The 13,599-nt window shown below is 40.5% G+C and overlaps 2 protein-coding genes and 1 long non-coding RNA gene across 5 annotated transcripts in view; 1 reads left to right on the top strand and 2 right to left on the bottom strand.

The window, feature by feature from the left end:
• The window catches only part of LOC130706702 (uncharacterized), a 64,811-nt gene extending 52,449 nt beyond the window's left edge, over positions 1-12,362 (top strand). Inside the window, exons 2-3 of one of the 2 annotated variants that reach the window (XR_009006863.1) lie at positions 9,054-9,347; positions 11,653-12,362. This is a non-coding gene — a long non-coding RNA (uncharacterized LOC130706702). The remainder of the gene's footprint in view (positions 1-9,053; positions 9,348-11,652) is intronic. The other variant, XR_009006864.1, reaches the window with a different exon arrangement.
• The window catches only part of LOC130706699 (ELKS/Rab6-interacting/CAST family member 1-like), a 237,652-nt gene that overhangs the window by 36,735 nt on the left and 187,318 nt on the right, over positions 1-13,599 (bottom strand).
• The window catches only part of LOC130706700 (ELKS/Rab6-interacting/CAST family member 1-like), a 33,201-nt gene that overhangs the window by 15,349 nt on the left and 4,253 nt on the right, over positions 1-13,599 (bottom strand). The window contains exons 1-3 of one of the 2 annotated variants that reach the window (XM_057539403.1): positions 8,986-9,124; positions 5,808-5,882; positions 422-583 (exon numbers count right to left, since the gene is read on the bottom strand). In XM_057539403.1, the coding sequence (XP_057395386.1) occupies positions 422-583; positions 5,808-5,882; positions 8,986-9,006 (258 nt within the window). In that variant the 5' untranslated portion in view covers positions 9,007-9,124. Of the gene's footprint in view, positions 1-421; positions 584-5,807; positions 5,883-8,985; positions 9,125-13,599 lie in introns of those variants that run through there. The other variant, XM_057539402.1, reaches the window with a different exon arrangement.

Raw genomic sequence — 13,599 nt, 5'->3', positions numbered from 1 at the left:
CACGATTTTATTTAAGCCATTTCAGGAAAAAAAAGGAGAGGTGGATTCAGTCTCTTAGGCTGAATTTGACTTCTAAATTTGTTCACAAGACATAGAGAACGCGATGTTTCATAGAGTGAGAAAAACTCATCTGGATGTAATCCTACTAATCGCCTCAGAAGTACTGGTAGACATGAAATGTTAAACTGTGATAATACACACTTAGCCTCATACAAGTAATTTTCTTTGAAGTGAAATTTGAAATAACTATACAACATCAGTAATTCTGACTTTAGTTCTGGGAAAGTTCTATCTGAAAGAATTACGGTACAAGTATTCTTCCCTGAAGCCTGATAAAACAGCGTGAGGTCCATCATCACTAAAGAAGTAGGAACATGCATCAATTTTTCAAACCCCATTTAAAAATTACGGTATCACACACCATGACCTTGTTTTTCATAAATTTAGAATGGCTCCGATAGACCTCCATTTGCCTCATTTCTTCCTCTCGTTCTTCAGTACTCAAAGCCCCGTTCGATTTCAGCATCTGAATCTCCTCTTCCAAGTCTCGGAGCCCACGCTCCATAGAGGAAATTTTTGAATCCTGAGGACAAAGGAAGATTTAGACATTAAAGTATTCGCAAAAAGTCAAGAGAGGTTGCACAAGTCTGTCTTTACAGAGGTGAAATTTAATAAGATAAACAAATATGTAGAAATATTGCAACTGGTGCCTTGCTTCTAAAATATATCCTTCATGGCCATATGGTGGAGAGGAGGAGGACTGAGATCTATAGTATGATTTTTCCTCTATCCTTTCCTCCGCACCCTTTTGATTAAAATTGAGAGTATTAACGAAAGAAGTAGAAGCAATGGAAAACTAGTTAAAGTTTCTAAGTACTTTATGGTCAACAAACTTCTAGTGAAAACATCTGTAATATTAACAGTAAAACCTTTTCTAGCTATAATATTTTATCGTTTTACTCGACCCCCCTAAAAGGCTTATTTCTGCCCCCAAAGGAGTGGGGAAAAGAGTAAGAAGGTTTCAAAGATTTACACAATAATGCGTATAACCCTTATCTACAATAATAAAGATCTGATAACGTCCCACTGCAGAAAAACAAAGGGATGAATAATTACGTTAACAGTTACACTTTATCACACAGTGGTCCCGCCTTTTCCACAGTTTTACTTTCCGTGGTTCTGCTTTCTGTGGTTTCAGTTACCTGAGGTCAACTGTGGTCAGAAAATATCAAATGGAAAATTCCAGAAGAAAACAATTCAGAAGTTTTAAACTGTGCACCGCTGTTCCAATCAACATGATGAACTCTCACACCATCCCATTCTGTCCCACCGGAACGTGAACCATCCCTTTGTCCAGTGTACCCGCGCCCGTTAGGCACTCACAGCAGCCATCTCGGTTATCAGATGGACAGTCCTGGCATCACAGTGCTTGTGTTCAAGTGACCATTTTTACGTGACAGTATTTTATTTAATACCGTCCCCAAAGCACAAGAGTAGTATGCTGGCAATTCAGATTTGACAAAGAGAAGCCGTAAGGTGTTTCTTTTAAGTGAAGAGGTGGAAGTTCTCACTAAGAGAAAAAATCATATGCTGAGGTTGCTAAGATCTACAGTCAGAACGAATCTTCCAGCAGTGAAATTGGGATGAAGGAAAAAGAAATTCGTGCCAGTTTTGCTGTTGCACCTCAAACTGCAAAAGTTACGGCTACAGTGCCTGACAAGTGCTTAGTTTAGATGAAGAAGGCATTAGATTTGTGCAGTAAGATACTGAGAGAGAGAGAGAGAGAATGAGACCTATTCACATAACTTCCATTACAGCATGCTGTTATAACTGTTCTATTTTACTATTAATTACTGTTGCTAATCCCTTACACATTGTGCCTAATTTATAAAATTAATCATAGGTATGTATAGGAAAAAACATAGTATATATAGGCTTTGGTACCATCTGTGGTTTCAGGCATGCACTGAGGGTCGGGGAACCTATCCCCTGCAGATAAGAGGAGGCTACTTACTGCATTAGTAATCTTACTTATTCGCTATACTTCACCATGCATTTCAAATATCTCATAATGAGTTCTGAAAAGAAACGGCACTGTCCTTGTAAATCAGCATCACCACGAATATCACCTCCTAGTACAACATCCGTCTATACTCATTTTCTTGGTTTTGTCTGTCACAGTATCTAGTTTATCCCCAGATTACCTTAGATGTCATCAATTACAGAAAAACTCCTACAAAGAATAGATACTTTTACATCTATAGTTGCATATGCTTATTCACCTAAGAAGTAAAGACCTTAAAGAGCATAAATTCAGTATAGCTTTATTTTATTTGGAATTTTAGAGAAAACATTCCTTTAGGAAGAAATTTTGAGACTGACTTCCTCTTTTCACTTTACCTCAAGCCTGTCTTGACTGACTTTCCTTGTTATCTGAGAGTATGCCCATAAGAGTTAAAGGATTTATCATGAGACACTTACAGCTAGCTATTTTTAGGTTCGGGGGAGAGGCGAGGGCTGTACTCCTCTGACTTGCATTGCATTACGTTTAAAAATAACACAACGAAAATTTTCTTTTACAAATCTATTCAAATGAAACTTACATTTGGTTCAAAATTAAACATATTAAATTAACACAGAGACACTCTAAACCTAAACCAGGATTTTGATTTACTCGTTTAAAGCTATCCCGGCCCATGAAGAATAAACAAATAAACGGCTTCAAATGCACTATCTGAAAAGCCCAACACAGACAGAGAGGCAGCTCTTGACCAAATCAGACACTCACTATCAAATCATGCACCATAAAATCTGCACCCAAAAGGGGACCATAACTGCAGCTCTGAAAGCCATGAGGCAGAAAAAGAACCTGCCAGGCTACTTTCTGGGATGAGGCCAGAAAATTAACGCCTGATATGTTGGACTAGTTGTAGCACCGACCAGTACTCAGGCTGGGTTTATTTGAGGACAGCCCTTTCCAAGGAGGTTTCTTACTCCTAGAACGTATAATAACTAAATAAATAAATTCTTTATCATCTTACTACTCTATACTTCCCCAGCCCTGGGTCTCCCATCATTAATCAACCAACCCCACTGAGTCCACTGAAATCCTCTTTTCCTTGTTAAATTTCCCAAATGCTCAACTTTTTTTCAAAAGTTGTCTCCCTGCTCTAAGTAAACCCAGGCTTTCCCGAAGGATATAATTTCCCCCAACGCTCTCCATTGAAGTTCACTAATCCACCAGCATCACAGAGTGGCAGGGAGAAGTGTGGGCATCCTCCAGGTTCCTCCATGCTGCTCCCATTTAAAGCTCACACTCCTCTTCACTCTCCCTCCGCACGGCTGCCATCTAGGGGCTTCCCCGTCACTCCCGCCCGCTGAAGAAGTCTTCAGCACCCGGCTGACAATAGATCTCTCCTTCAAATGCCACTCTTGCCATAATCCCAGGATTTCAATGTCCGAATTCCTTGACATCCGTAAAGCCAACGCCCTCATCCTCCGGTCCATTTTAGCTATCCAGTTTACAAGACCACATCACCCAGGCCTCTCCTCCCAGGCCTGACACACCGTCACTCACATTAACTGCTGCTCTTGTATCTCACAGAGTCCTCCACCTCCCTAACTTCTACATTTTCTCCCAACCTGTCCATCCATTCTGAGTTCTCTTCCTTCCTATCCAGGCTACATTCCTGGACTCATCATCCCAACTACTCCTTCACCTCCACCCTCAACTCACTTGCATCCCGGTAATTCTGCCATATCTACCCAGCAAAACTCTAACCCTACAGCAGTCCAGTAATTCCTCCCTGCTCCTCCACTGCTAAAGGGAAAAGAAGAAGTTAGAGAAGGGAGAAGGAAGCAGAGGGAAGAAAGTGGGAGAAAGGAGGAGGGAGAGGAGGAGGAGAGAGAAAAGAATATTACGTCACCTTGAAGACAGCTGGGCTCTTTTATTGTCCACCATCACCTCCTTTCCCATTTCCCCCAAAGACCAGTCTAGGTCTTCATGATCCTCTCAAGCTCATGCCACACTCTCAGCATCTCAGCTCTTGCATCTGCAATTTCAACATAACATCCACCTGACCCCACTGGGCCACCAGAATCTCAGTCTCTTGCTTCTTAGCAGAATGGCTGGAGGTTAACACAACTTAAAATAGATCTATTGCCAGTTAAAACCAGTACACTTCCCTGTGCCATCAAAAGGCAAGCAAAATAATTGTGAACACAGGTACACTCGTGTGTTTTTAGGTTCCAACAGGGATCAGGAAATAACATGCACAAAGAAACTTGTGGGAAATGTGAATATGTAATTACACCTTTCTAGAGGCTGTTTACAAGATTATGTTCAAGACTATGAATTGTCTTAACTATAAAGAACCCAGAATCCACTAATTTGGTATTTGTTTGGTAAACCCTTTCCCCAGTGAGAATAAAGATGTATACAACAATAAAAACAAAGTTTTAAGAGGAAATCTTCTAAATTAAGAGAACCATTCTGATAACTGTACTTGAGAAGCATCTATTTACATAAAACTATTTATATACCAAAAACTAAAGACTCTTGCCACATCAACAAATATTAAATGAAGGCACATGATGCAAAACACCGTGTCAAATTTTTTAGGGGATACAAAGAAGTTAAAAAAAGAGACAGAGAGGGCAGGAGGGGGAGAGGGAGGGGTCCCTACCTGTAAGAGTCTTCTAGCTCTTGCAAGAAGGAATATGTTGTTAATGAAAACAATAATAGCATAGCAGCTAACACTGACTGAATGTTTACTATGTGCCAGGTCCTGTTTAAAGTGTTTTACTTGTTTTAACTAATTTAAACCACAAAAGAACCCATGGGATAGGTACTATTGTTATCACCATTTATCAATAAAGAAATTAAGGTATGGAGAGGTTAGGTTACTTGTTCTATGTCATACAACTGGTTAAATAAAGCCAGGTTTTGAATCCAGGCAATTTAACACAGAAGGCAAGCGCTTAGTCACCAATCACCATAACGTTCAGCCTAAAGATTTCTAACTACTCAGTAACTTCAAGCAGAAGTTTTCAAAGTATAGTCCGTGAAAGCCTGGGGGTGCCTCCTAGCCCTTTTGAGAAGTCAAAACTATTTTCATAATAATACTATGACTTTATGTGCCTTTTCCACTGTGTTAACACGTGCACTAAAGGTATAAAGGACAGGCAAAAGCGCTCGTGCCTCTGGACAACAGCGCCAAACCGTGCTAGCCGTCAGTGTATTCTTCAGTGTCAGCACTCTCAGACAAAAAAGAAAAATAAGAAAGAACATTTTTAAAACACTGGCTCACTTAGGAATGTCCCTGGTGACTTTTCATATGCTCAGCCCTTGAGTATGTATCTCTGTACCATGCTGTGTGACGACACAGGAAGGGGCCAGGCCCGGCTGCTGCACCTGGGTGTGACGCTGCTCCCAGGACAGCTCTGGGTGCTCTGTGAGCTGCAAGCCCAATCAGGTACTTTTTTCACGGAACCCTATTCTTAACTCGAGAGAAGAACTGACACACAAACTTGGTATTTGGCGGACATTTTCTTAAAAACAAATGAAATGAGTCATTTTAAGAGAATAAGGGGCCCTGATATCAAAAGGTTTGAGAACAGCTGACTCCAAGAAATGCTGGACAAGAGGAAACGAAACTGAAGTTCTTTTAATGTGTCATTTTCATTAAGTCTTACTATTTCTTCTCAGTCTACAAAATGAGCGAACTATTAATTACATACCACTTTCTTAAACTCACACATTAAAATGTGAAATGACACATAAGATTCCTTAGGAAGTTCTCACTTACCTTCATTTCGATAACAGTTTGCAGAGCTTTAGTTTTGGCAGAATCAGGGGCATTCTCAAATCTCCGATGCATCTCCTATACAAGAGAAGCAAAAAAGAGAGTAAGTGCCCTCCTTTTCACTCTCATTTTTTCAAGAGGGGAGTGGAGAGGCGAGGGAGTAGTAGTTACATGCAAAGATGACTACCCCGGCCTTGTAAGACACTCTGATCCACTTTCTGTCTTCCTGACCTTTCCCTGCGGACCAGGGAGCACACAGACTGCATTCAGGCTAAGGGGTACAGGGGGGTCCCCGTCTCTGCACACCTGGTTATACACGGTAAGTCACAGAGACCCCAGCCACCACAAGAGGTGAAGCTCCAGCACATCCCCAGGTTGTGTGTCACTCTTCCACAGGACTCCAAGACATATTATCAGAACTCCAAACAATCCAAAAAGGGGATTAGAAATAGTCCCTTTTTAAAAGGAGAAATCAGGACTTCCCTGGTGGCGCAGTGGTTAGGAATCCGCCTGCCGATGCAGGGGACATGGGTTCGAGCCCTGGTCCGGGAAGATCCCACAGGCCGCAGAGCAACTAAGCCCGTGCGCCACAACTAGTGAGCCTGCGCTCTAGAGCCCATGAGCCACAACTACTGAAGCCCGCGCGCCTAGAGCCCGTGCTCCGCAACAAGAAAGGCCACCGCAATGAGAAGCCCGCGCACTGCAACGAAGACCCAACACAGCCAAAAAGAAATAAATTTATTTAAAAAAAAAGAAAAAGGAGGAATCAAAGTAGCCACAGTCCGCACTGCACAAAACAACTGAAAGCATTTGTGTTGGCAACCTCCTTTGCATAGCATCCTCCCCCAGAGCAACAACCACCGGGCTACCTACGATGGAAATCTCTCTCCAGAGGGGCTACAATCAGATAAAAAAAGAAGGTAAGACTGCTGAACAAGTTTTCTAAACAGTCTACAGGTAGCAAACGGCAGAAAAACATGGCTATGTTTTTCAATCCAAATGTCAGTGCGTTCAGGATCAGAAAGGAAGAAAGGAGATGGCAGAATATCACAGTTAGGGTCTTCAAGGATCACCCTGAAGTTACCAGACCTCCTCAGGCTATTTTCTTGTCAGATTCTGGGAATGTCTCTGAGTCAGCCAGTACTTCCAGAGTACCCTGGTACAGCCCCTAGTGATGGCAGAGAATACAGATGGATATTTTCCATCTGAACAGTGCTGGTGAAATTCTAGCCCTGCCCTCTGCTCTGCCCATTTGACATGTATATAGATGTTTACTAGGTCACTCAAACTTATTTCATCCAAAACAAAACTCGTGATTTTCTCCTCTTTAACCTAGCCCCTCCTCTGAAGACTGATGAGTCTCGCCCATCTCCTTAAATGGCATTACCCTCCCGGTGGTTCAAGCCAAACAGCACAGTGTCTCCTTTCATCCCTCCCACATCTTCACTTCCTACCACCTTCTAGAGCAGGTCCTAATTGTTCCAGCTTCAAAAGATTTCTTGAATTTATCATTTCACTCCAGTTCCAGTCTAGTTTGAGCCTAGATTACTACAACAGCCTCGAGTTAAGTTTCCTTTCATTTCCTATGTCCATTTTAAAGAAAGCAATGGTGTACTCTAGATAAAGCATCAACAAATCACGGCAATAGTCTGTTTTCAATCCTTCAACGAGTTTCCTATTTACTTCTCACCCTCTACAAGGTCAACACAATCTGATCATAACAGATAGAAGACTAGCCCTCCTGTCATAAACTATGTTAAAATTAGACAAAAATGCATAAAGCAACTGGAAAACAAGCAGCACAGGAGTATGATCCTTGAGAGAAGAGAAACTAACAAGGTTATGGTCCGGACTTGCTATCCAATATGTGATGCAGGGAGAGGAAGACCAAACAGAAAACAGCAGTCCCGCAGAGCTCAGAAGACAGAGCAGTGGGTAAGAGTCCCAAAGACAGGAGAAATGTGCAGAGCAGAATGACACAGAGGAAGAAGCCAGCCAGAAAAGCAGCAGTGTCTGATCTGACAGGGGTCCCCTGGAGTCTTTGACCAAATACTAAGCCTGCAGGTACAGGGAAAGACTCCACAGTGTCAAAGAACAACTACCAGAGAGCTATGAGTTGAGCAACTACCTGAACTCACATGGGGCTGGGAAGAATTCAAGCTCCAAAGAGCCAGAGTGGAGAGAACATCAGAGGCACTGAGCAGAGACACCAGAAAGGCCACGTCTTAGGAGTAGAGACAGTCTAGCCCTGGAGGGAAGGCTACCTAGACTAGAGCCAACAGAGTGTAAAAGCAAGTCTCGTTAAGGATCGAGTTAATCCACAATTAACCCCTGCAAGATAAAACACTTCATTAAGACAGTAAAATGCAGAACACATTAATCCAGGACAAAATCTGAACACATTAGTTCAGGCCATAATCACCTCTCACCTGCGTTAAAACAACAAACTCATCAGTTACCCCCCAGCCTCCAGTCTGTCCACACTGAATCTACTCCCTACACTGTAAACAGGTGATTAATTGGGCACACAGATATTAGGGAAATTTCCAAATGCTTTACAGTGAAACTATTACAATTTCATTTTAAACTCTAGCAAGCTTATCAGCGATATATAAGGAAAGAAATCCATTTGAATAAAAAAAAATCCTCCTCTGCTAAGGAACTAGGGTGCACTTTAAACCATTCGCAGGCATAAAGCTTTCCTGTTAAGAGCTTGTAAAACCTATCAGTCCTAACAGATCTCCATTCAAAGGCCTGCGCATTAAAGCTCATCATGAACACCTCCTGCAGTCAGTGGGCTGACCAACTCCCCTTTCCCAGAGAGCACATCGAGCCTCTGACTCCTGCACCGTTAATAAAGGGAGAGGACTCTGGGAATAAAAAAGAATGTACCATTCAGACAAGTGTAAGAAGCCGAATGGGCTAGTGCTTGCTTTATTTCGCTCTTTTTAGCCTGAAAATTTTCACTCTACACAAATTAAAGAAAGCCCAGAGATTTATACAGGTAGAATTATCTGGATCTTGTTATACTGTCAACTGTGGTACACGGTAGAAAATGTGTTCAGTTCCCCTCACTGATTTAATAAAGAATAATGACTAGAGAAAGAAAACAAACAAGTTAGGAACAAAATTTCTCCGTTGTTAGTAGTTTCTTTTTAAAAGTAAGTCAACATTTACTTACACAACTGAGAGAAAGGAGCATTTGTGACTGAAAAGTAGTACTTATGTCTGAAATTTCTTTCTTTCAAGTTTCAGGTTTTAGCCTCCAGCACCCTTGGTTCAAGGGTAGACGTCCCTTCAGCAGATTTCAATCCTCCACACAAGTTCTGGGCTTACTGGACTCCACACGGAGAAGTGAAGAAGGAATCCTCACTACTCCTCCTGTACCTCAACTCCGCCGTTGTCAGACAGCACTGCACTTTGACCCTTCACCATCTCAAGTAACAGCATGCTTCTGAGAAAACATATCTTCCTGTCAAAATGGAAATGAGGTACAAATGACACAACAACAAAAAAAAAGATGAGGAAGGATAACCTGAATCAGTAAGTTATGCGATGCAACTGTTCACACTTTCCAAAATCACTAGGAAAGGGAAAACTAACTAGGGACCTTTTTTCTTTTTTAATTCTTCCTACTCTGTGTCCAAGGTTTCTATTTTTTTTCTATATATGTTTATTTCTCTTTTCTTCCCTCTAACCTCCTCTGCTCTTACCTGACAACTGCCAAAGATACAGATGGGCATTCCTCAGACATGTTAGAGCCAAAATTCCTAGCCTAGAACCTAGTTAAAGAATAGGGCTTTTTTTTTTTTAAAACATCTTTATTGGAGTATAATTGCTTTACAATGGTGTGTTAGTTTCTGCTTTATAACAAAGTGAATCAGCTATACATATACATATATCCCCATATCTGACACCTTTTTTTTTTTTAACATCTTTATTGGAGTATAATTGCTTTACAATGGTGTTAGTTTCTGCTTTATAACAAAGTGAATCAGTTATACATATACATATGTTCCCATATCTCTTCCCTCTTGCATCTCCCTCCCTCCCACCCTCCCTATCCCACCTCTCTAGGTGGTCACAAAGCACCGAGCTGATCTCCCTGTGCTATGCGGCTGCTTCCCACTAGCTATCTATTTTACGTTTGGTAGTGTATATATGTCCATGCCACTCTCTCACTTTGTCACAGCTTACCCTTCCCCCTCCCCATATCCTCAAGTCCATTCTCTAGTAGGTCTGTGTCTTTATTCCCGTCTTGCCCCTAGGTTCTTCATGACTTTTTTTTTTTTTTCTTAGATTCCATATATATGTGTTAGCATACTGTATTTGTTTTTCTCTTTCTGACTTACTTCACTCTGTATGACAGACTCTAGGTCCATCCACCTCACTACAGATAACTCAATTTCATTTCTTTTTATGGCTGAGTAATATTCCACTGTATATATGTGCCACATCTTCTTTAGCCATTCATCTGTTGATGGACACTTAGGTTACTTCCATGTCCTGGCTATTGTAAACAGAGCTGCAATGAACATTTTGGTACATGACTCTTTTTGAATTATGGTTTCCTCAGGGTATATGCCCAGTAGTGGGATTGCTCGGTTGTATGGTAGTTCTATTTTTAGTTTTTTAAGGAACCTCCATACTGTGCTCCATAGTGGCTGTATCAATTTACATTCCCACCAACAGTGCAAGAGGGTTCCCTTTTCTCCACACCCTCTCCAGCATTTATTGTTGTAGATTTTTTGATGATGGCCATTCTGACTGGTGTGAGATGATATCTCATTGTAGTTTTGATTTGCATTTCTCTAATGATTAATGATGTTGAGCATTCTTTCATGTGTTTGTTGGCAATCTGTATATCTTCTTTGGAGAAATGTCTATTTAGGTCTTCTGCCCATTTTTGGATTGGGTGGTTTGTTTTTTTGATATTGAGCTGCATGAGCTGCTTGTAAATTCTGGAGTTTAATCCTTTGTCAGCTGCTTCATTTGCAAATATTTTCTCCCATTCTGAGGGTTGTCTTTTCATCTTGTTTATGGTTTCCTTTGCTGTGCAAAAGCTTTGAAGTTTCATTAGGTCCCATTTGTTTGTGTTTTTATTTCCATTTCTCTAGGAGGTGGGTCAAAAAGGATCTTGTTGTGATTTATGTCATAGAGTGTTCTGCCTCTGTTTTCCTCTAAGAGTTTGATAGTGTCTGGCCTTAGACTTAAGTCTTTAATCCATTTTGAGTTTATTTTTGTGTATGGTGTTAGGCAGTGTTCTAATTTCATTCTTTTACATGTACCTGTCCAGTTTTCCCAGCACCACTTATTGAAGAGGCTGTCTTTTCTCCACTGTATATTCTTGCCTCCTTTATCAAAATAAGGTGACCATATGTGCGTGGGTTTATCTCTGGGCTTTCTATCCTGTTCCATTGATCTGTATCTCTGTTTTTGTGCCAGTACCATACTGTCTTGATTACTGTAGCGTTGTAGTATTGTCTGAAGTCAGGGAGCCTGATTCCTCCAGCTCCATTTTTCGTTCTCAAGATTGCTTTGGCTATTCGGGGTCTTTTGTGTTTCCATACAAATTGTGAAATTTTTTGTTCTAGTTCTGTGAAAAATGCCAGTGGTAGTTTGACAGGGATTGCATTGAATCCGTAGATTAAGAGTAGGGCTTTTAAACCTCAAACACTGCTGCAAATCTTAACATGAGAGCAGTTGCACTAAACAAGGTTTGTTGACTAAAATATTATAGAGACCAAAATTAACATACGTGTAAATGTTTTAAAACAAATTAGTATTTTAATTTCTGTTTTTTTTTTTTTTTTTTTTTTGGCCATGTCGTGCATCATGCGGATCTTAGTTCCCCGACCAGGAATCGAACCTGTGGCCCCTGCAGTGGAAGCACGGAATCCTAACGACTGGACCGCCAGGGAATTCCCAACAAATTATTTTATTCATCACAATAGGATCTACATTTCAAAAAAACAGGAGCACGTATAGAACTGAAATATTTATTCAGCGTATAGACAATGCTTGGTATGCATATGGATAGCCAATCCAAAAATTCCATAGCCAATTCAGGTATGTTCTGCCAACAGACTGAGAACCAAACTTTGGTGTATCACAGAATCACCTGTAAAGCCTGTTAAAACTCCATACGCCTGGCCCCAGGCACTAACCACGTCTTGACTGTAGTTCAGTATGTGTCCAACAGATGTCTTCACGCTTCTATCCATCAAAGGAAAGGCACTCCAGTAAACAATACAAAATCTAACAATAAGTCACGTAACAATGTAATTTCAGTACAAACAGAAAATACAATGCTTAATTTAATTTTTGTTTTTCTTCTTTGGCTTTTATTTGGGGGAATTATTTACCTGCTATCTACAGAATCATGTTCATAAACAAAATGGAAAACTAATCACAAATGTTCCTGGATATGAATGCCATTTTAATGTTACTGTATTTCATCAAATCTAAGATGCCACTGATTGTAAGGTAAACCACTGTTTAATGTGCTGGAAAGAAAAGAAGGAAATGCCTCCAAATAAACCATGACCCAAGCTTCTATCATTCAGAATTTTTATTTTATACTGATTGCAAGACCCTTTTTTACTTATTTAACCGTAAAGTTTAATCATATATCATTTTGAACTGTTTTATAACTTTCTCCATACCAATAACTGTTTCAATGCTGGTTCACAGCATAATATTACTGAAGACATACTGAACAACAGCTAAAGTTAACATGAGAAATAGCAACAATACTCACAACATTGACTAAAATGAGCAGCTGTTAACTGTTTGTGAGTACACAGGCAAACAAATCAAGCAGGACTCTGGCCTTGGTGACAGAGATTTTAAGATGCCATCAAGGATAAGACTTATTAACTCAATTTCATACTGTTGAGATGGGGAAAACTATGAGTCTTGGAATTGATGAAAGCCCGCTTTTTTAAAAGATGGACAATAATCCAATAATAATAAAATCTATGGATATCCCAGTGTTGCCAGCTCTCAATTCTTTCTGCCTTTCTTGACACACTAGTGATATAATGCACAATAGCCATTTCAAGTCACCACTCACCCAACCTAGAGTTGTTAAGTTCTTTATTAGACTTCCTTGTTCACTCGTAATTCTCCCTCCCCCATTTATTCTCAACACAGCCAGAGTAGATTTTAAAAGCTAAACTAGATCACTCCCTTGATTAAACACTGGTGCAGTTTTCTCTTGCACTTTGAATAAAATTGTTGCATTACCTGCAGGGATCCTGAAGGCAAGTGCTTTGTCTCCTAGAGGGCATGGATTTTTGTTTTGTTCACTGCTACTATATTTCCTTGTGCTCTGCACATGGGTTAGTGCCCAATAAATATCTGATGAATGCAATGAATGACTCTGGCCCTGGCTACCTCTTCAACCTCTCATCTCATGCCTGTTTTCCCCTTAGACAATATGCTTTTGTCCTCTAGTCTCCTTGCTGTCTCCTGAAAACTTCTCATCCGGCCTTTGAAACTGTTAACCTTCTTCATGAAATGATTTTACCCAAATGCTCAGCAAGACTGTTTCAACTTTCTTCAGATCTCCCTTAAAGGGCACCTCCTCAAAGATGCTTACCCTGTTTATCCCCTCTCCCAACATAATTAGACTCAACTAATTTATTTCCTCTCATAATTATGTTTATTGTCTCTCACCAGATTTTTAAGTTCTAGGAGGGCACAGACCATGTGTTCTGACATGGAAAATGTATACCCAGCGTGTATCCCAGGGTCACATACATTCTAGAAGCTCAATGGATGTTTGTTGAGT

The sequence above is a fragment of the Balaenoptera acutorostrata genome, unplaced genomic scaffold (assembly GCF_949987535.1).
Source record: "Balaenoptera acutorostrata unplaced genomic scaffold, mBalAcu1.1 scaffold_376, whole genome shotgun sequence".
NCBI lineage: Eukaryota > Metazoa > Chordata > Mammalia > Artiodactyla > Balaenopteridae > Balaenoptera > Balaenoptera acutorostrata.
Note: the sequence above shows the minus strand (reverse complement) of the source record. Positions and strands in the feature narration are given on the sequence as shown.